Genomic DNA, 23,531 nt, shown 5'->3' on the forward strand with positions numbered 1-23,531 from the left:
AACGTTATGGTGAGTACATAACTTTTTTTATTCCTTTGCCTTACTTCTGATCACAGCTAAATTTGTTCTAAAAGCCAAAGAATCAGCTGCAATTATAATACTTTTTTTTTTTTTCTTTTTGATTGAGATGAAACTGATTATTCCTACTTCACCGGTTTCATGTAGTAGTTTCCTTTGACTCCTGCATGAAGATTGTTAACTCAGAATTGTTATCTAGTGTGGTTTCCATAATTTCTTCTAGTGGTGATCTTCTATTCAGAAGACTGCTGGTGTCTGATGGAAAAGATTTTCACTTTGAGCTTGTACCAGGGACCCGGAGGCCCATTCCTCATCTGTATCTCTGTTCCTTCAGTGTTTTTAAGAGTGTTTTGAGCCTTAGCTTGGGTATTCTGTCTATTAATGTCCATTTTAGATACTGTTTTTCATTTCCATACAGGTCAAAACTAAAACCTTTACAAAATCAAGTTGGGAAAAATAAAAAAAAAAAATACATAGATTAAGTAATGAGAAAAAAATAAAATCACATAACCAATGGAATCTACTCCTTTATTAAACAATAGGATGTACATAAGCACATTCGTACATCCAGCTGCATGCATTTTCTCATGAAAATGCTACTCTAAGCAATGGCACCTTAACCATTTTTTAAACAAGAAATGTCTTTATTCAGTTGTCACTTATGACATGGGTAATCGTATATTTATATAAATAAAAGCAAACCATGTTGAAATATTTTTAGTTGCAAACATTATACACCGATTATAATCTATCCAGTAATCGTCATTTATATCCTGCCTTCTTTTAAACCTCATTCCTCTTCCAGAATATTATTCTGCATGTATTTTTCCCATAGTTCTCATTTTAGATTCATAGGTAAGTACTAGGCTATCAGCCCAAGGGCCTACATAAGCCTAGCCAACAAGGTTCCCTGGCTTACACCACCCAAGAAAGTTATTTTCCTGTGCCATTGTCGAGATGAGACACAGAAGTGATCCCCGGGTGTATTTCCTATTTCCCATACACTCCTCAAGATTTTTCTTGAAGAGTGCTAATGAAGAACTTTACTTGACATAGATGGGTAGCCTGTTCCGGAGTATGAGAAGTCTCTGGGACAGGAATCTATCCCTCCAGCATGACCTGTTTATTGTGGTGGCAAGGTTTAGGTCCCTAGAGTGTGTAGCTCGGAGGGATTGGGATTTCTTTAGGTGTAGCATATCGAACAGCTCTGGGTTTGACATAGCTTTATATGTTAGGCAGAGATCACCTCGGAATAGGCGATATGCTATGGAGTAAAGCTTAAGTTTTTTGAGGCGGTCAGTGTAGGGCATTTGTTTGAGGCCAGTAATCTTCTTTGTGAGGTACTTCTGTGGCCTTTACAGCTGCTGCAGATGTCTTATGAGGTACATTCCAAAAGGGGTGTTGTACTCTATAATGGGTCTAATGAGTGTCGAGTAGAGGGGAACAATGACCTCTTTTTTTCCTGAATGTGAACCCTTTTATGATGAGGTGTGCTACGTAGGACTTCCTGACTAATGTGGCGATGTGACTATCAAAGGAGATACTACTGTCCACCTGGGTCCCAAGGTCTCTTATCACAGATTCGGTGTTAAGTAGATTGCTGCCTATGTTGGTAGTTCATGGGTGCAGAGTTTTTACCAAAGGGGATGACACTGCACTTTTTGGCATTGAGCTTGAGGCCATGGCTCTGACACCAGGCATCTGTCTCAGCGAGGCCCTTCTGTAGGATGTCCACATCATTTGGGGACTTGACTATGGCTCCTAGTTTGCAGTCATCTGCGAACTTTGTTAGCCAGAGACCTTCTGTGTTGGCCTGTACTTCAGAGAAGTAGATACCAAACAGGAGAGGTCCCAGGACAGAACCCTGTGGTACTCCACATGTCACTGCTTGAGGTCAGATTTGGAGTCTGCAACTTTTACAGTGTGGGTTCTGTCAGTGAGCCAGTTGGCAACCCATCTTTTGACATAGGGGTTTTTACCTAGTTTAGTGAGTTTAGCTATAATTCCAGAATGGGGGATGGTGTTGAAAGCCTTGGCGAGGTCAAGATAGGCTGTGTGAACCACTTTACCCTCATCTGCGGCTTTGGTGACTGCCTCAAAGAAGTCTGTCAGGTTCAGGAGGCATGATCTGCCTTTCACAAACCCGAACTGGGTGGGATCCAGAGTTTGGAGGTTACCAATGTCTTTGTTTGAGTTCCATGATGATACATTCCATGGCCTTGCAGACCAGGCTCGTCACGCTAATAGGTCAATAGTTCCCAGGATCAGTGGTGGCTCCCCCTTTGTGGAATGGGATAACTGTTGCTGTGCACCATTCAATGGGCACAAAATCTGATGCAAGGCTATTATTGAACATGGTGCTTTAGTGGGGAGCCAGTTTGTTCTGAAGTTAGTCTAAAACGCAGCCTGGGATGTTGTCCGGTCCCATGGATGCTGTGTTTTTGGCTTTAGAAAGTGCAGCTTTTACCTGCGTAGTTGTGATTACAGGGACTCTGCATTCTTTCTGTATAGATATGGGCCCGTTAGGGGGTGGGGGCTAAGTTAGCACTGAATCTATCTGCCAGGATGTTGGCAATATCAGTTGGTTCTGTAATTTTCGTGCCTTTGTGCTGTAACTTAGAGCAGATCTGGGTGTTGCCATCGAGATTTTTGACATAGCTATAGAATGCTTTGTGGTTGTCCATAGAATGCTTTGTGGTTGTCCTCAGAATTAGTGGCGATTTTGTTTTCGTAGCTAGCTTTGGAGGATCTTATAAGGGATCTCAGCTTCTTACTGAGGCTGACCAGGGAGCTCCTCCACTCATGGGATTTTACTCTCTTGCAACAGTTTCTTCCTTCTGTTGTACAGTTTGTTTATGGCAGGGGACCACCAGATTGGCTTCCATTTTTTGGAGGATAGCGTCTTGGTTCTGTTGGCATTTGTGTAGGATTCAGCAGTTGTAACTGTATTTGTCCATCTGCATGGGTGTCATGAAGTTCACCACTTCTGTCTTAAGAAGCATAAAGTTGGCTTTGGAGAAATTTTTACTGTGGTTTCTTTAATGGGGGGTGGGGGCGGGATGTGGATATCAAGGGTGATTAGCTTATGGTCGGATTGGACCAGTGAGGAGTTGACTTCAGGTGTGGAACACCAGTCACTTATGATGGTAATGACTAGGTCTAGGATATTGCTGCCCCTGGTGGGGATGTGGATAAGTTGATCCAGGGCATTGGAGTTTATGAATTCCAGAAAGCGTTGAGCTAAGGAGTTGGTACAAGAGAAGTTTTCCCAGTTAATGGGGGGTAGTTGAAGTTGCCCATTATTAGGGTGTTTGGTTGAACCTAATATTTTCCAGTACATCAAGAAAAGAGGAGTGGTAATGCTGGGGCATGGTGGGGGATTTGTAGCAAGCTACAGTTTGGATTGCAGTTTTGCCTAGAGTTAGTTGCACTTGGATAACCTCAGATTCATTATTCTGAGAACTAGCCTGGAGGTGTGGATATCCTTAATGAATATGGACACATCTCCGCCTTTGGTGTTTCGGTCCAGGTTACTTGGCCAAAAAGTATGGTATGAGTTATAGACTGGTAGTGCAGGGGTGCTCTCTGGAGTCTTGAACCAGGTATCAGTCATTGCACAGATATCTATGTTCACCATTTTAAGGAGTGCCTCGAGTGAGTGCATTTTGAGATTTAGACTTCTAGCATTGAGTAGCATTACCCTCAGTTTTTGCTTGCCTGTTCTGTTACGGTGGTGAACTTGTTATTTGAACCTTGCCTAAAAAAGGCACTATAGGGGCAGCTAGAGCCTTAGCCAGTATCCGGAATCCCAGGGGCAACAGGTGCAGGCAATCTGTGGGAAAACATCGTGGTCTGTCGACCATGTCATCCCAAGCAGACAGATACTAGATCCCCTTAGAATGACACCAGAAGCTTAGCCAATTGTTGAAGTCAGTCATTTTGTCTTTGTACTGCGGTATCATTCGGGGCGATGGCAGAATGCTCCTCCGGGCTAGGGTCATACCTCCCTGGGCTACAAGATCAGGGAGCCCTTCATGTCTCTTTTCATGTAGTCCAGTGAAGTACATCTCAGGTCATTCACACCAACATGGACAATGACAGTCTCATATTTGTGCTTGTTGTGGAGTGACCTGAGTGCGTGGGTTGTGTGGTGGATCCTGGCACCCGACAGGCAGCTGACAGTAACCTTCTCCTTGTTTAGCCTGGTGAGTGGGACATCAGTGCACCTATGACTAGTGTGTTGGGTACATTGTTTTGCCTTATTGGCTGTGGTTGAGTGGCACACTGAGTCTGTGGGCTATGTCATTTGGGTTGTGTTGGGGGATGGTGGTGTCTTGCGTTTCTGCTTTGGAGGTCTCTGTTGCTTAGACAGATTATTATTGAGAGCCTCCGCGAATGTTTTTGTGTTACTATGTGTGGATTTTGGTGGTGTAGATTTAGTGAGACTATGTGATGAGTGCGGTGTGGTGCAAATGTTTACCTTCTCATGACTGTCAAGTTCAGTCTTGGTTGGAGAGAGCTTTACCTCCAGTTTGGCTAGATACGTGCATCTCTCACAGGTTGTAGTGTTGGGTGGTAGGAGGAGAGGGTTGTCTGTGTACATGGGGCAATTTTTACATTGCCTCAAGATGCCCAGATTCATCAGATAGACAGGAGAGAGCACTGGGGGCTGACCCTTGGACATGCCTGAATAAAAAACTATTTCCCCAAGATAAGTGAGGAAAGTGAATACAAGAGCTGTTTTTCTCTAAGCAAGTGGGAAAAGTAATGATGTGATAGTGTTCAATCTCGCCGTTTGTTCTTACACATGGGTTCGGAGCCGATCCTCGGCTCCGTGTCGGCCGCTTGCAAGCTCTGCATCGAGAAGAAGCTCGAGACAACCTAATACCCACAATCCCCCTCTGCCTTTACCTCAGATCTAGTTTGCCGCTGCTGCGTTCGCATCGCTGGGATCTAGCTCGAGCAACTTGAGATAAGATATAACTTTAATTTTGTTATATTTTAGAAAAATTCGTTCTAAAAGTACCTTTTGGTAGACTTAGTGTATGTGTGTGTGTAGGTAGAATTTCTCGGTACCGTTAACTTTATTTAACTGGTTAGAGTTTTTCGGGGCCTACCACCCCTTACTTAAATTTGACAACCGGACTGACATATACATCGGATTTGACTTTTTTCTATTGGATTTGTCTCTTATACTGGACTTGACTTTTTCTCTTACCTGTAAGATGTCTGAGAAAATTAAATCAGGATTTAAACGTTGCCAGTGTGGCCAAAAAATGTCAGTTACTGACAACCATAGTTCCTGTGTCTACTGCCTTGGCCCTCTCCACTTACAAGAGGACTGTTCAATTTGTCACTCTTTTAGTGGGAGGGTCATGACAGGCGCAGGAAACTCATGGACAGGGGGTTATTAAAACCTTCCTTTCAGGAGGCTCTGGATGCTTCAGACCAGGCATCCAAATCCTCGAAGGAATCGAAGGCGTCGGAGCCCAAGTCATCGGCTCCGAGCTCTTGAGTAAAGTTAGATCACGGTTCCACAGACTTGGGCGAGTGTTCAACTGGTATCAGTTCCTGAGCCTCGAGTCTTGGAACCGGTGATGGAGCTCCCTCCCTCGACTCTATTGAGGTCGGCTCCGTCTTGGTTCCTTGACCCGTTCTTCTTCTAAGCTCTCCGATGTCGATGTGGATCGTGTGGTGCAGAAGTTATTGGAGCATTGCCCTATCAAACTTATTTCAGTTTCCACCCAGTTGGTGTCGAAACTTGGAGGCCTCCCATTGTCTCCATCCATTCCTCCTCCGAGACCTGTCCAGTCTTTGGAGCCGGAAGAGGTTGATCTTCTGATTGTGGAGCCCTCGGGTCCAGAACCGTCCTTTCTCGGTCTGTTCCTCTCACCTTGACTCCGTCGGACCGGTACCGGAGTCTCTGAGCCGACGATCTGTCCTTGGTTCGGGGCGAGTCGAACCGGCGTTCGGTTCCGACTCTTCCCTCGGGCCTCGGCGGATCGATTCGGCTCCGTCCTCGGTCGATGCCTTGTGCCTGTTTTGGGGATTCTTCCCATTTCTTGAACCGGAGATTCTTCGACTCGGGACCGGGGCTTCGATCTAATGAGGAAGGTGTTGTCTACCCAGACAACCACATCAGTAGAAGCAACCTCTCCTCCCCATAAAGGGCGTTATCCTCCTCTGCACCACGGCCACATCAAGCGTCGAGCACCGGTGTCTCAGCCACCCCTGGAGGTGCCCATTCTTCCTCGGAGGCTTCTTGGATGCTCCCCGCGAAGAAGTCCCTAGGAAAAGATGCGTAAGAGGAGACACTTAGATTCTCCACAAGAATCCTTGACATCCGATACTGACTTAGATGAGTCAGAAGGGTCCCCTAAGTCACCTTCAGAAGAGGTCTCTTTTCTGACATATTGGAGATCCTGAAACAGAGAGGTGACTGGCAGTCCCTCCCCTTCTGAGGATGAGTCAGTCTTGCTGAAGGCATTGGTGCTCGCCCTTCCTCCTCCTGGGTCACTCCGCCCTTGATGAATTAATGGAACTTATTGCTCGAAGGCGTGGGAACTCCTGACACAGTGGAACCAGTCCCAAGGAAACCCAATAAGTATATCACTGCACCCCAGGACAAGACTTACTTGACAAAGGAGTTCCAGTGGGCGCTATGGTGGTGGCAGCGGCCACGAAAAAGGAGATGTCGGAATCTTCCTCATCTGTCCATCCCCTAATAAAGATTCTAGGACTATGGACAGGTATGGGAAGTGCATTTTAGTTCAGCGGCTTTTTCCATGCGATCCCTGAACTATTTGACCCACTTTACGCGACTACAGAGGATCTAGTCAAAGAGTTGGGAGATACCCTCCAGGGTACTACAGATGCTGCTGTCTCAGAGAAAGTGACAGCGCAACTTAATACCCTTACATCCATTGTGAACTTCGTCCATGAGGCTGATCTCTTACGCCGAAGGTTCAAGTAGGGCAGCAGCTTCAGCGATTGCTCTTCGCAGACAATCCTGGATGCTCTTATGTTCATTTGCGGAAGCCTTCAAGTCTTCCTTTACTAACGCCCCATTTGACGGTGCCACTCTTTTTGGCCCCAAAGTAAAGGAGACCCTTACCGGTGTGAGCAGGAGGAAAGACTCTGTCTGCTGTCGAGTCCGTTTTCCACCCCAACCAGACCGTACCCCAAAGGGCAGCGTGGTGGAAAAATGTGGTTTTGAAAACCCCAAGGATCTTTCCCAGGCACACAGGGTGATGCCCTTCTAGAGGCAGAGGAGGGGCAGAGGTGGAAGGCGCCGCCCTGGCGGCAGAGGTCCAGAATCAAGGTGACAGGGATACACTCCCTGGTAAACCTTTCCAGCACTCCTGAGAGGAGGCCCGACTGTCCTGCTCTGGCGGCAGTCGGGGGTCGCTTAGCTTTATACCCTCAGGCCTGGCAAAACTTAACTACAGACAAGTGGGTAAAAAGCGTGGTTACCAGAGGTTACAATATACCTTTTCTATCCCATCCCATTCCAAAGAAAAGACTCCCAGATGTACCGCCCCATCTGCGATAGCCAGCAGCTATAGAAATTTCAAAGCTGCTAGAAAAAAAGTCATCCAACCAGTCCCAGCGGACCAGAAAGGATTCGGGACTTACTCAAGGTTCTTTTTAGTTCCAAAGAAAACAGGGGACTGGAGGCCCATTCTGGACCTAAGCGACCTCAATACCTTCGTCAAAGAAAAGTTCCGAATGGTCACGCTTCAATCGATCCTTCCATTCTTACAGAAGGACGACTGGATGTGCTCAATAGATCTGAAGGATGCATACTACCACATCAAAATGGCCAGGGCATCCAGAGATCATTTGCGTTTCTGGCTGGGTGCCAGTCATTTCAGTTTCGAGCCCTGCCCTTTGGTCTGACCTCAGCCCCCAGGGTCTTCACCAAATGCATGGCAGTGGTAGCGTCTCACTTGAGGCGCCAAGGATTCCAGGTGTTTCCGTATCTGGACGACTGGCTCCTTTCTGCCACCACCCAGCGTCAACTAGTACAGGCCAGAGACTATACTCTTCAACTGTGTATTCACCTAGGAATTTCCGTAAACTTCGGAAAATCCTTACTACAGCCATCACAGAGTATCTTATTCATAGGAGCGGAATTAAATACACATCAGTTAATTCTAAGACTTCCTCCAGAAAGGATACTTTCACTTCAGACTCACATCGTCTTCTTCTCTTGTCCAGGAAATCCCCAGCAAAACTGGTACTGAAGGTTTTGGGACTCATGTCAGCTTCTCTTATTGCAATACCCTTGGGAAGACTGCACATGAGAGTCCTACAATGGCTACTGTTTGCACAATGGTCGTTCCAACAACTACCTCTAACACACGAGATTCTTATAACGAACACATTCAAAACACACCTAAACTGGTGGCTTCAGACGTGCAACCTTTCGAAGGGAGACCATTTGTGCTACCTCGCCTACAGTTTGGTGACCACGGACGCTTCCCTGATAGGGTGGGGGGGGCATCTTTCAGGGACAGACAGTCCAAGGCGAATGGACCAATTTAGAGTACAATCTGCACATCAATGTTCTAGAGTTGAGGGCAGTGTTTCTAGCGTTGCAACACTTTGCTCCCCTTCTTCCTCTGGGAACTATTGCAGTTCAGACGGACAACATGTCGGTAGTCTGGTACATAAACAAGCAAGGGGGAACCAAGTCCTATCAGCTATGCAGAGAGGCCATGAGAATCTGGCAATGGGCGGAGTCCACGGGTCTCTTTCTGATAGCAACGCACATCCCGGGGTCATCCAACATCATAGCCGACAGGCTGAGCAGAGCAATTCTGTTACCGCAGTGGTCCCTAAAACAGTCAGTTGCGAAAAGATTTTTTCGCGTGGGGCCAGCCTTCCTGCGATCTGTTTGCGTCTCCAATGAGCGCCAAATGCAGGAGCTACTTTGCCCTATTACCCCTCCAGGGAAGTCCCCAGGGGCGCACTGATTCACGATTGTCCCGGGACTCCTGTACGCATTTCCTCCCTTCCCCTGATATCAAAGTTTCTCCAGAAAGCCAAAACCTACACAGGACAATAATCCTCATTGCCCGTTCTGGCCTCGTCAAATTTGGTTCCCCTTCCTCATGACACACTGCATTCGGGGACCCTGGATCCTGGACCCAGAGCCAGATCTATTGACTCACTCGTCAGGGGCTCCTCACCCTCGCTCTTGTCCCTCCATCTAGCAGCTTGGCTGCTCCAATTCTAACTTAGCCAGGTCTGATCTTCTTTCGCGTGCAGTTCAGAATATATTAGTGGCTTCTCATAAAGCTTCCACTACTAAAACATATACTAGTAAATGGAAGCGCTTTGTATTCTGGGCGAATACACAGCAAGTGGACCCTGTTATAGCTCCTTTGAATAAAATATTAGAGTTTTTAACAGACTTGTTCCATCAGGGTGCTTCGCCTGCCACATTAAGAGTTCAATTGGCTGCCATTTCTAATTTCCATGTGGAAGAATGTGGGGCTCCGGTTATGGCCCACAGACTTTGTAAAGCCTTTTTAAAAGGGGTTTTTCATATTAGACCACCAATTAGATCTCCTACGTCACCTTGGAGTCTAAACTTATTGTTATCTAAGTTAATGCTGCCCCCCTTTAAACCAGCCTCCTCTTGCCCATTGAAATTTTTGTCATGGAAGACTCTCTTTTTGGTAGCCATTACATCCGCTAGGTGAGTATCTGAACTTCAAGCTCTCTCCATTAAGCACCCTTATTTGATCTTTCACTCTGACAGAGTTTCTCTTCGCACTAATTCATCCTTCCTTCCTAAAGTTTGTTCTATTAATAATATTAATCAGTCCATTGAATTACCCACTTTCTTCAAAAATCACTCCAATAAAATGGAGTATATGTTGCACAAATTAGATGTTCACAGACAGCTAAGGTTTTACTTGGATAGAACAAAAGATCACAGAAAAACTGATCAACTTTTTGTAGCCTTTGCTGATAACTGGAAATGAGTAGCGGTTACCAAAAGAACTCTTTCTAAGTGGTTAACTGATTGTATCATCTATGTCTATGATTCTTCAAATCAAACTCTTTTGCACAAACCCAAAGGACATTCCACAAGGTCAGTGTCTACATCCCTGGCTCATGCAGCCCGCCTACCACTAGACGCTATTTGTGCGGCTGCTACTTGGTCTAAGCCACATACATTCATTTCTCATTATAAGGTAGACAAGGTTTCTAGGGACAGGGCAACCTTTGGTTCCACTGTGCTCAAGAACGTCCTTCCGTGAGTTCCTCAGGAACAAGGAGCTAGGGACGCTACCCATGTGTAAGAACAAACGGCGAGATTGAACACTATCACATATAGAAGTTATGTCCTTACCATAACGTTCCATGTGGAGTGTTCATCTGCCTTGTTCTTACATTCCCACTCCCTCCTTAGGAAGAACGTTCAGTTTGGTGCCTGGCCTGGGGCATTCTGCTTCTGCATTGCAGTTGTGTATATAGTTGGCATGTATATATATGTGTATATGTATATATATATATATATATATATATATATATATATATAGACTCTTAGTTCTGTGCATATGTGATATAAGCATGAGTGTGCTCTCTCTGACTACTGGTTTGCTTGCAAACTAGATCTGAGGTAAAGGCAGTGGGAGATTGTGGGTATTAGGTTGTCTCGAGCTTCTTCTCGATGCAGAGCTTGCAAGCGGCCGACACGGAGCCGAGGATCGGCTCCGAACCCATGTGTAAGAACAAAGGCGAGATGAACACTCCACATGGAACGTTATGGTAAGGACATAACTTCTATTTTTCCTCTAGGTAATGAGGAAGATTGAGTGCTATATTAATTAGTAGCTTATTTAGTGCTTACAAGTTCTGAACAAGTGCTGAGCATGAATAAGCAAATTTAAGTGCTAAAGCTTAGAATCTGTATCTGCACTAGACGAGTTACAAGACAGAAACAAGTGCAAATGCAGGCTTTCAAATCAGAAAGTTGAGAGAGATGGACGAGATTGCCCAAACGGCCAATAACTACAATTTCTAGGCCAGAACCACTCCTTATGTGGTAGACAGGTTACATAGTTTACCACTCCCACTGATAAGCTAGAAGGCTTCCCTCTAACACAGAAAGGCTTGGGGGGGCTCAGAAGCTTACATACAGTCCTGGATACAGCAAATCTGTATCTGGAACACTAGTTACAGGAAAGGTAGGAAACAGGCTTACGTTTTTTTTTTTTTTTTTGTTTTGTTTTTTTCAGAAAAGTAGCAAAAACAGTAGTGAAAATAATTCACATGCAGTGCAAGCTAGCACACGAGTATGTAGCAATATTAGACCAAACACAGTTTAAAAAATGCAATTAAATTTAAAAGGACTAAAAGCAAGTGCAGAGAGGGTTTATTAGGTAGAATGTGATAAAGAGCTGGGACTGGGAGAGTGTCCCAGATAAAATCTACAGTGGGGCGGGCAACTGCAAAAGCCACCAAATTTTAACTACAAACCAAAAATGGGGAGGTTGGGTGGCACAAAACAGTTTCAACAGAGATCTAAGCAACAACTAACAGTACAAACTCTAAAACAAAAAAAATATACTCAGCTCTGTATATTTGCAGATCACTCTCTCAGAAGAGGGAGACAACAGTTTCAACAGAGATCTAAGCAACAATTAACAAACTCTATAACCAAAAAAAAAAAAAAAAAATGCAGATAGTCTGGAAGGCACTCTCAGAACACAGGTTCCAGCAATTTTAAATGCAGGCTGTTACTAACAGGTCAAATTTTATGCAAGTGATCCTTGAGTTAGATAACACACAAGCTGTAAAAAAAACAAGTTGTACCAACTGAAGACACAGCAGAAAATTGGGGGGGGGGACAGTTTCAACAGAGATCTAAGCAACAACAGTACAAACTCTAAAACCAAAAAAATAATACTCAGCTCTTTTTGTATGTAATTTACTCATAACCTTTTCTAAAGATCCCATTTCCTGCTGTTTTATCTCTATTACTATATATTCACTACTTTCTAGTACAGTTGGTTTAGACTTATTTTCTAGTAATTTCTTTTTTTGGCAGCCACCATAATTAGACTCTGCTTACTTTGTTTAGGCAGTTCAGATTCTGTATCATAGTTAACAGGAAATTTCTTTTTTTTTTTTTTTTTTTTATTTGCTCATCCAGTATTTCTGATAGAGGTGTCTGCAGGGAATTTTTAAAGTCTCCAGGGAATTTTTAAAGTCTCCAATTCATTACACTCCCAGAAAGTATGTTCCCAGTTACCTCTTTCTTCCCAATCACACCTTTAACATTTGATGTCTACCTGAGGGAAAAATCTTTGTAGCCTACTTGGATGCCAGCCACAGCCATTCCTTTCCTTTGCTTAAAATATTCTCCTTCAAAAAATGAAAAAAATTGTTTGCAAGATTAAGACCCATAAATGATTCAATAAGTCTAATAACAAAATACAAATTGCGAATTGTCAAAATAATGTCCATAAACCACTACAAATCTTGTTCATGAAGAATAACTCAATACAGACTCTTAGTGTCCATTGTGACTAACTATATATATATATATATATATATATATATATATATATATATATATATATATATATCAAGTTTAACAGACATATTTATAGTTATTTTACGTATCAGGGTGAGATATTTATTTTGTAGTCAGGTGATCAACAATTAGATGCCTTTTTTTTACATTTTTAGAAACTACCACAAATTTTTTTTTGAGTCCGCGGTAGTGGTGCTGCGGTAGCATTGTCGCCTCACAGCAAGTCGCATTCAATTCTCAGCTAGAGCGTCCGCGTGCCTTCGGTGAAGGTTGTGCGTCAGGGCTGGTAACTCGGCACGTAAAAATCCACTACCAAACATTAGCGGACCGGAGTTCCGCTGTGGCGACTCCTAACGGGATAAGCCAAAAGACACAACAACTACCACAAATATTTTTAAGATTTACACATGAAGTGTCATGTTACAATATACACTATTTAAATGTAAGATTTGGAAGAATTAATTAAAATCTAGTTTTCAATCATCAATTTTTCGTAAAGCCACGTTTGTGAATACATATTTAAATTATTCTTGTTGTCATCCTTTATACTTCACAGAAGGAGTAATTAAAGGGCAAATGATTAGACTTTGACATTTCTCTGACAAGTTTGTTCATTAAAGAAATGGATTATTTAAAATGTATGTTTTTAAACTGAGATTAGGACACTAAGCATCTAACCGAGAGAGTTTTGAGTTTCTTTGTAATAATAGGAGTCGTCTGTATAAACCTATATTGAATGACATTTCTTTTTTTTTTTTTTATTTTGGGCAGAGTACAGTAAAAGACAATTTTGGACAACCACGTGTTAAAACTTTTTCTTCTGACGCATATCTGTTTTTTTTTTTTCCAGCAAGTGGTCTAAAGTTTTTAAATCAGGAGATCTTTGCAGTCCTAGAATTGCTAGAAATTAAGCTAGTAACATTAACAAATTATTGAGGCCAAACATAATGCTAAGGTTGGATTTGTAAGTGCGTAAATGTGGTGCTTGTCGCCAGTCTAGATATGTATTAGGTGGTACTAACATGTTTGTTTTATCTTACGACAAAAGTATTTATTGTTTAGGTAATCTTAATTGCAGCACTACTTCAGTGGCTTACCTTTCCCAGTGTATTTCATGCAGTTTGTTTTACTCTGGCTAAACAAAATGTTCTCTTAATTTTTAATAGCTTGAATTGTTTATTGCACTTGCTTGTTTAAGTTTTACTTAAAAGTTAAACAACAGGCTAATACACTCAAGTGTACTAGCTTTTGATAGCATTTAGTCGAAAAACACAGCATTTATTGTATTTTCTGCCTATCTGAAAAAAAAACTTGAAAAAAACAAAAAAAAAAATACTCTTGTTTTCCATACTTTCCTAATAGTTTGTTCCAGTGATCAGATTTTGCTGATCCCTGGGCTTTGTCTTGGTTCCTGTTTTCTCCATTTTCCTTGTTTGGTCAAGGGGTAGTTTCTTTACTCACTAGTGGGAGTAGGGAGTACTGAGCTGCCTGTTTGTCCTCAGAGGAGTGGTTTAAGGCAGTAACTTGTAGTTTATTGGCCATTTTGGGTCATTTCCTGTCTTTTCCAGCCCCCTGCTATAAAACACGCTTTGGCGCGAATTAGCGCGGAGCTGCCACTGTTGCACACTAGGGCAGCTCCGGTTAAGCAGGTTTAAACTATTCGGGCTACCTAAAGTCCACTCTTCAAATTTTCCCTTAAAACTACCTTCCTCGAACTATACTACTGATCAAATCAGCGTATCCTATAACTAAAAGATCATCTCTACTTGACTCCAAGTAGACTATTCTCTATCTGTTAAACCTAGCACTTGCTCCTACAGTACTTATTACCTTGATACGGCACTCTTGTCATAGATAGTACCCCAAAAAGGCAAACCCCCATTTCTCGGTCACCCACGTCCCCGGAATCTTTTTAAAGTTTTTGTCTATCCTTCTAGCATGTCGAGGGATCAGTTGCTAGTGTCCTCTCCTGCTCAGCTGGTGAACCTGGGAATATTGAGGCAATGTTACAATTGCCTCATGTACACAGACAACCCTCTCCTCCTCCCACAAAACACAAATACATGCGAGATGCAACTATACGGCCAAACTGGAGGCTGAGCTCTCTCAACATAGGACTGGCAAGACCAGTCAGGAGGAGAAGGTTACCACACACACTATAGACCCAGTCTCACATAGTACCATTACAACCTCAAATCATACACTTAAACACACAAAGACATACTCGGAGGCTCTGATCAAAAATCTACCAAAACAGCAGAGGCCACCAAAGCAGACACCCAAACAACCACCACCTCAGAACACAACACCTGCAACACATAGACCTCACAGTCAGAGTGTCAAACAGTCACAGCCCTTAAGGCCAAACACAATGCCAGACACACTAGTCATTGGTGACTCCATAGTCAGACACACTGACGTCCCGCTCACCAGACTGAGTAAGGAGAAGGTCACAGTAAGCTGCCTGTCGGGCGCTAGAATCCGCCACATAACGCAAGCACTCAGGTCTCTCAACAGCAGGTAAAAATATGACTCAGTCATTGTCCACGCTGGTGTAAACGACCTGAGACGTACCTCCTTGGACTACATGAAAAGAGACATTGAGGAGCTCTCTGATTATGTAGCCCAGGCAGGTATGACCCTGACCTACCTTGAGCAGTATCCTACCTTCACCAAGAATGATGCCACAATACAGAGATAAGATGATCAGCTTTAACAATTGGCTTAAACACTGGTGTCATTCAAAGGGGATCCAGTATCTGTCTGCCTGGGATGACATGCTGGACAAGCCACGCTGCTTCGCAAGGGACGGCTTGCACCTGTCACCCCTGGGATTCCGGATATTGGCAAAGGCTCTTGCCACCCCCATAGTGCCTTTTAGGCAAGGCTCAAATTCTAAACCTACCACCCTAGAACACAAAAAGGAAAAACTAAGGGTAATGCTGCTCAATGCCAGAAGTCTAAATCTCAAAATGCACCTTTTCGAGGCCCTTCTCAGTATGGAGAACATCGATGTCTGTGCTGTGACAGAAACCTGGTTCAAGGCTCCTGAGAGCACCCCAGCGCTATCAGGTTTTACCTTATATCATGCGTTCCGGCCCCAAAATCCGGACAATACCAAGAAAGGAGGGGGGGTATCCATATTCATCAAGGACACCCACACCTCAAGACTGGTGGCAACGCACGATGCATCGGAGACCATCCAGGTGCAATTAACCATAGGCAAGACTGCTCTGCAAATTGTAGCATGTTACAGGCCACCCTCACAAACTCAGGAACCTCACATGGCCTTCCTGAAAACACTAGAGGGGATAAATGTATCACCAAACACCATCATACTAGGTGACTTCAATTACCCTAATATAGACTGGGAACACTACTCAAGCCCAAACACCCTAGCCCAAAAGTTCCTGGAATTCATAAACTCAAATGCCATGGAACAACTAGTCACCATCCCCACAAGAGGAGATAACATACTTGATCTCATCATCACGAACATGGGAGCACAATGTTCAACACCGAAGTATACCCTCACTGGTGAGATCAGATCACAAACTAATCTCGCTGGAGGTCCTCATCCCACCCCACCTGAAATAAAAAGACCACAGTAAAGAACTTCTCAAAAGCCGACTTCACACTTCTAAAGACTAGTGTGGTCTCCTTTAAGGCCCCGAGCGGGAAAACAGTACTCAAGCCGCTGAATCACTTACAAATGCCTTCTACCAGCACCTGCAGGACTGCATGGATAAGGCAATCCCAAGCAAAACAAAGACTCTTTGTACCAAAGGCAAGCGTCCAGTCTGGTGGACCCCAGCCATAAACAAACTCTACAACAAAAGGAGGAAGCTACTACAAGATAGAGCAAAATCCTTAAAAGGTAAGACACCCTTGATCACTATAAGTAAAAACTGCGAGCTCTCATAAAATCATCCAAAGCAAATTTGAGAGAAAAATAGCTAAAGACTCAAAAGACAATCATAAGGCCTTCTTTAGCTATGTTAGAAACCTAGGAGGAAACTCCCAGATATGCTCAGAACTAGTTCAAAATGATGTGAAGATTACTGATCCTACAGACATTGCCAACATACTGGCTGACAGGTTCAGTGCAAACTTCTCCCCAAAAGGAGAGATATCTATACCAAGCGATTGCAGCCCCCAAACATCTCCAGCGCCCAAGTGAGAACTGCTCTCTCCAAAGCAAAAAACACAGCATCCATGGGACCTGATGGTGTCCCCGGCTGTGTGCTCCACGAACTCAATGAGGAATTAAACCCACAGCTAGGACAGCTGTTTAATCAAAGTCTTACCTCTGGATACGTACCCAGGGAGTGGCGCACTGCAACTGTGGTCCCACTTCACAAAGGCGGTGCTTCCACCGACCCTGGAAATTACCGGCCCATTAGCTTGACAAGCCTTATCTGCAAAGCCATGGAGAGGATCATAATGGACCTCTATAGACATAGGGAATTTGCAGACTTTGGATCCAACCCAGTTTGGCTTTGTCAAAGGCAGATCATGCCTTTTAAACTTGGTTGACTTTTTCGAAACAGTCACCAAAGCCTACCTCGATCTGGCTAAGGCCTTCGATACAATACCCCACTCGAGTATCATTGAAAAACTCATCAGCTTAAATGTTAACCCATACATCACAAGATGGGTTGCAAACTGGCTGAGTGACAGAACCCACAGGGTCAGAGTTGCTGGCGCCATGTCAGACTCAAAGCCTGTCACAAGTGGTGTCCCACAGGGCTCAGTCCTGGGCCCACTCTTGTTTGGCGTCTACTTTTCCGAAGTACAAGCAAACACAGGAGGGTTATGGCTGGCAGATGACTGCAAACTGGGCGCCATAGTAGAAAACACATCTGACACAGATATCCTTCAAAAGGGTCTCACAGAAATGGATAACTGGTGCCAGAGCCATGGCCTAAAGTTAAATGCCAAAAAATGCATAGTCATACCCTTCGGGAAAAACAAGGTTACCCCTAGCTACCAAATAGGTGGCAATCCACTGAGCACAGAAGAAGTTATCAGGGACCTGGGGACCCAGGTTGATAGTAGTCTGTCATTCAACACCCATGTAGCTAAAGTAGTTAGGAAGACCTTCTACATTGCCCACCTTATCATGAAGGGATTCTCATCTAGATCAAGGGAGGTCATAGTCTCCCTTTACTCATCACTCATCAGACCAATGATTGAGTACAATGCCCCATTGAATGTATCTGACCCGACACTTGCAGCAGCTGGAGAGGCCACAAAAGTTCCTCACCAAAAGGATAAAGGGTCTCAAAATCTGTCCTGTGCTGCCCGACTGAAAGAACTCCAGCTCTATTCAGTCGCACCGCTTGCTCAGAGGTGACCTTTGCCTAACATACAAGGCCATGTCAAACCCAGATTTGATGAATATGCTTCACCTCAAAAAATCTAGATCCATCAGAGCCACAAGGGCGGGAGACTTGAACCTCAACACGGCTATTAATAGGACGTGCTGGAGGGATAGATTCATCACCCAAAGACTCCCGATGCTGTGGAACAAAATCCCGGTACATGTGAGGCAGAGCACCTCGCTGGCCTTGTTCAAGAGAAATCTTGACCAATGGATGGGAGATCGCAGATATACCCCAGGGATTACCTCAGTGTCACTGCTCGACAGAGGCACAGCAAAATAATGGGTATAGTTCCCCATACTAAAGGGGTGGCGTAAGCCACAAAACGATGGGCTAGGCTTGTAAATGCCCTCGGGCAGATAGCCTAGTATGAACCTATGAACCTATGAACAAATGCATTTATGAGCATTATAGGGACATATGGGTCATACGGGTTAAACTCTTGTCTTGTTTTTAGTGTATATGATAAAAAAAGTTGCATCTTCACAATTGCAGCCATTTTCTTTAACCCTTTTTCACTTTTTTTTGCCTCCCACTTTGCCTCGTCATAATCCTCTTTCTCCGTTTCCATCTTCTTTATGCCACTTTCTGTAGCTCAGTGGCTTTTTTTATGCTGTTGTGAACATTCTTGAAGCACAGTGGGTATTAACATCTTCAGATGTGAAGTACGGGTACTGTCTTGAACTCCAATAAAAGTAATACAACTGAGAAAGAAAAAAGTTTTGACACTTGACACACTGAAATTTTGTTGGAATTGGAAAATATTTTTTTGAGAAATGTATTCTGTTTAGATATTACTTTGTAGGGCAGGTAATGTTGACAGTAGTTGGAGATGAGTAGAATAGGAGGTATGTAAATCTGCCAAGTTGATTAAAAATACAAGCTAGTGTAAGCTGGACCTTGTGGAAGGGTTGGAGGCCTTCAGTTGGTTGATGGTTAATAGTGGCATGGTAGAGAAGTAAGATTCTGTTGGACAACGCATGTAAGGTTTCTTGGTAGAATTATTGATTCTTGTTTCACTGATGCTTTAGTACCCTCCCAGTAGTAACATTAGTGTGAGCGGTTGTATTTCATGCTGGTTCTGTTAGTTGAAATCCACTACATAAATTATTGTAACTGATGACGTCTCACTTTACTAGTACACTAGGTTTATGTAGCCTTTTGTACACAAGTACTATTTATACTAAGCTTTCCCATGTATATTTATTTGTGTGTTTGTCTATGTATGAGTATAGTAAACTGGTGATTGTTATATTTATTATATAAAGTTGTTACTCTGGACCTACCTTGCTTCATTTTATTAGCATTTGTTCACATAAAATCTAATTCCTTGGCATTAACCTCATAGTGTGTTCCATATTACATTGTTATTACATTGTTTTTACATTTATCTTAATTAGCAAATGTCTTCCTCTAAAGTAGTCTTGAATTTGTGAATCTTTCTTTTACCTTGATCCAGGTAAAATGGAGGAAGTATACAAGGCCTTAGTACATGCTCATCCTAATATGACCGTTTACAAGAAAGAAGAGATTCCTGATCATTTCCACTACAAACACAACAGCAGAATTCAGCCAATCTTTGCTGTGGTTGATAATGGATGGGCTCTTCTGCAGAACAAGTCAGATGGATTCCTGTGTAAGTGTTGAATATGATTTCTTTACTCATAAGCATAAAGCAAGTGCCACCTTTCAAAAAAAAAAAAAGAAAAGAAAAATAATCCAGTCCCCATATTTTGAATACATTGTTAGTTGTACATCAGTTTAGAAATGTTTAATCAATGCTTAAAAGTAAGACGTGTTTCTAATTATATTACTATATTTCTGTGATTTTTCCTAAGTGTTATGCTTCAGGATAATCCCCATTCTTAATTACAACTGTGGGTTGTGATACATGGCTGCTACATCCCACTGACCAGTTATAAGAACAGGCACACTTCTAACTTAATGTCACAGTGACATTGTACCACAAATGAAGCGCATTATCACCAACCACCTCTGCATGTTCATATCCTTTTCAATGTTTTTATATTTCAGTGCAGTTTATGCTTTTGTCATTCAAGTTTTGGTACTGTGTGACATAACATGGAACGACCTCAGGAAATTGGGAAAGTGCTTCATATACCAGTTTGCCATTTTTCATTATGACTGTTAGCCCTATAATGTGACGTGGCTGAGCTGCTGTCATCATACTCGGGACACTGTAGCCTTTTCTCTGATAAAAGAAAGGCCCATGTTTGATCAACATTAGGCCTATTGCTGCAGGAATTAGGACCCCTCAGGAGATAAAACTTTCACAGGTTGACAGGAGCCCTTCCCTCCTCTTCATTAATGCTCTCTCATGTTGCAGTTGTTTTTTTTCCCATTCTGTGAAAGTGGTCAGAAGAAAATACCCCAGGTTAATTTTGTGGAAAATATTTGACTTTCTAAGTGATGCTTATTATGAGTGAAAAATGTATTTTTCTCTTTTCTTTCCCTTTCTCTTTATTGTTGTAAGGACTCCCATTTTGCTGATGTTGTGCCAACATTCATACTTTAACACTTCTTACACCACAAGACCCAGATTCACTCCTTTATGGCAATATACTTTCTTCTGTTAAGAAAGTGTGCCTGTGGTTGGGCCATTGTACTCATTGGTAGACACACTTTACTTCCTTTGTGAAATTCAAAGCCTATCTTATTGTCTCGCGTGTTCAGGCTTTAACAAAACCACCCACCACTGGCATAGGAAGATGCTAGGAAGACTTCTTGGTTTCTAAAATTTAGTGCATCAGCCTTTAGTTTTCCTTTTCTGTAGTTGCCATTCACTTTTATAGCTGTTCAGGCCTGTTCTACTCATTCAAGGCCAGAAATGCTTCAGTATTTTTGACTTTTCCCAGTTTTTTCCAGATATTAATTATGCTAATTGGGCAGAAGCTTTGCACAGTCTCCTGACTACTTAATCTACGGCATCCTCCCTTATCTCCTATGATTTGGGACACTAGAGCGGGTTTGTTTTTTTTTTTTACTAGAATCATGCTTTTTTACTGTCTATGGTGTCTTTGGTATCAGAAGCACTTTTGCTGGCTGCTGTGATTTTTACTTCTAGCTCTGTTAATGTCTGTTTTCCCATTCACTACACTAATGCCATTTTCCTTGACATCATCATCTGTGACACTGTATTTCTCTAATGTAGGTCTTGCTGGTACCCATATTTTTGATGACATAATTCTTGGCATAAGTGGTTCCTGGCATCTTACTCTCCAGCATCAATACTGATGTTGGTATCTCCAGCTCCTGGACTCTGAACCCACCAGCATAATGTTTCCCAGATGGCAGTTCTTCATGAGTCAGTGACTCCAGCCCAGACTGTGGCAAAGACTCCCTTCCAGACGCACTGTTACAGTGCATGTCATTCCATTTGGGAGTCATTCATGCAGATTTCCCCACATGGCACGCTCATCCCACTCCTGCACCAGAACCTAGGACTGCGTCTCCCAGGTACTGTGCTCTACCTTCAAGGCAGAGGGTTTACAAGTCATCTTACAGTGAGCCACCAATGGAGTAGTGTAGGAAGACTTTAAAACAAAGCACCCATTGGACCCTACCATAAAGGACAGTGATGAATTTGGGTGGTCAGATTACACTTTCACATTCTGAATACCCAAAGCTCTGTGCCTTTCTACAAATGATGCAGCAGGGGGGGGGGGGGTCTGACCCCCATCCCATCAAGTGGTACTGCTTTACATCCCAAACCTTTTAGATGGTTCATAGTTTATGGAACATTTTTAAAAGATTTCAGTAAAATAGTCTGGAAGAACTTAGACACAGTAGCACTTGTGCCAGGTTATCAGGTCTTCAAGGGTCTATATCACATTGTCGAAGTTTTACAACTTCAAACGCTATATGGTAGAACCCATATGTTCGAAGTTGTAAAACTTCGAAAGCTTTAAAAATAAATAAATTACCTGGCGGTTGTAAGAAGGGGGGCAAGCCCCCCTGCACCCACCACACCCCCACTCTTTAAATATACCAACTCCGAGACCGCACTACAATGCAGTATAGTGCGGAAAGGGAAGATTTGCCTTTACTACACAGTAGTGCGATCTAGGATTTGGTATATTTTAAAGAAAATCCTCTGCTCCTTTTAAAAAGCAAAAGTGGGCACCGCCCTCAGACCAGAGTGAACCCCGGGCTGGAGTGGTCAGTGCCGGCTCCCTGGGGGTGGGATCAAGACCTATATTTTCAGACTGGTCTCTCCCCCTTGGGGCTTCGGCCCTCGATAGCGCTGAATCAGTATCTTCCGGGGGTCGAAGTGCTGTGTTAGGCCTCGTTCCTCCTCTCCAGGGGACTTTGCCCTCTGAGATGGGGGCCGAGGCTGCTTTCAGCCCCTCGGCCTTCCGAGTGGTAGAGAGAGGATCTTCTCCAGAACTGGAGACTTATCTCACAGCCCTCTGGGTCCATCCTTGCCTCTCTCTACCTTGGGTGCTGAGGCCTGCCATCCTTTCTAGGGTTACTTTGAGCCTTCAGGGGGCTTCCTCCCTTCGGGGAATCCCTGTGTCTTCCAAGTCCTCCTCAGATCCCCCCATGGAGAAGGTACCTCAGGCCTCAGTGAAGGAGACGGGTCCCTAAATCTCCAACCGATGTTTCCTTCAGGGACATCCTTGATCTTGAAGCAGAAGGGTGGATGGCCACACCAACCCCCATCTTCAGAGGAGTCCTTGTTTCTGAAGGCTTTCAGGACAGTCTTGTCTACTTCCTGGGTGTCTTCCCCTGCCAATGAACTGATAGATCTTATCGCCAGCAGGGCCTGGAAGGAGCCTAACCGTGTGGAGATAAGTTCCTCAGCCCTCCTGTGGACCATCCCTTTTGGAGCAAAGGAGTTCTGGTCAATGCCATCGTGGTTGCCGCTGCCACTAAGAAGGAGCTGGCGAAGCAGAGCTCCTTGGTCCATCCCCCAAACAGGGAGCCCCGGGCAATGACCTTCATGAGAAATGTGTGTAAGCCTCCGCTACCTTTGGACTGAAGGTAGTCAATTACTTGGCACACCTGCCTCCAAAGAGATTTGGTTAAAGAACTCTCCTTTCTTGCCCAAGGTTGCTTCTGAATCCAATCTAAACCAATATATTCAGCTGCCAGTGTTCTTCTGTAATTATTCCAACAAAAGAGAGTACATTCTCCATACTATGGATGTGCAAAGGCAGCTGTGTTTCTGTCTGCATACGACCAAAGTATTTCACAAGTCAGATAACTCTTTGTGGCTTTTTCCCCCAACAGAAGTGGCCTCCAGGTATTGAAGGTGACTATTTCTAGATGGTTTTCTAGCTGCATTTCCACACTCTGTGACCTTAGACATCTTGAATTTCCAGAGTGAAGGGAGCCCTCTGGGTTATGAATCTGTCCCTCCAGCATGTCCTATTGATTTCAGTGCTGAGGTTCAAGTCTCTCGAGCGCATAGCTCAATGGGATTTGGATTTTGGGATTTGGATTTTCTGAGGTGCAGCATGTCCATTAATTCCGGGTTGGACATGGCTTTATACGTCAGGCACAGATCGCCTCTGAGCAGGCGGTATGCCACTGAGTAGAGCTGGAGTTTC

General features: G+C 43.7%; 1 protein-coding gene across 2 annotated transcripts in view; it reads left to right on the forward strand.

Moving 5' to 3' along the window:
* Window positions 1-23,531, forward strand: part of ENPP5 (ectonucleotide pyrophosphatase/phosphodiesterase family member 5) — a 299,411-nt gene that overhangs the window by 243,375 nt on the left and 32,505 nt on the right. For both annotated transcript variants that reach the window (XM_044062643.1, XM_044062644.1), the window contains exon 3: window positions 19,418-19,594. In XM_044062643.1, coding sequence (XP_043918578.1) covers window positions 19,418-19,594 — 177 coding nt within the window. The remainder of the gene's footprint in view (window positions 1-19,417; window positions 19,595-23,531) is intronic.

The sequence above is a fragment of the Protopterus annectens genome, chromosome 2.part1 (assembly GCF_019279795.1).
Source record: "Protopterus annectens isolate FY-2018-M chromosome 2.part1, PAN1.0, whole genome shotgun sequence".
NCBI lineage: Eukaryota > Metazoa > Chordata > Ceratodontiformes > Protopteridae > Protopterus > Protopterus annectens.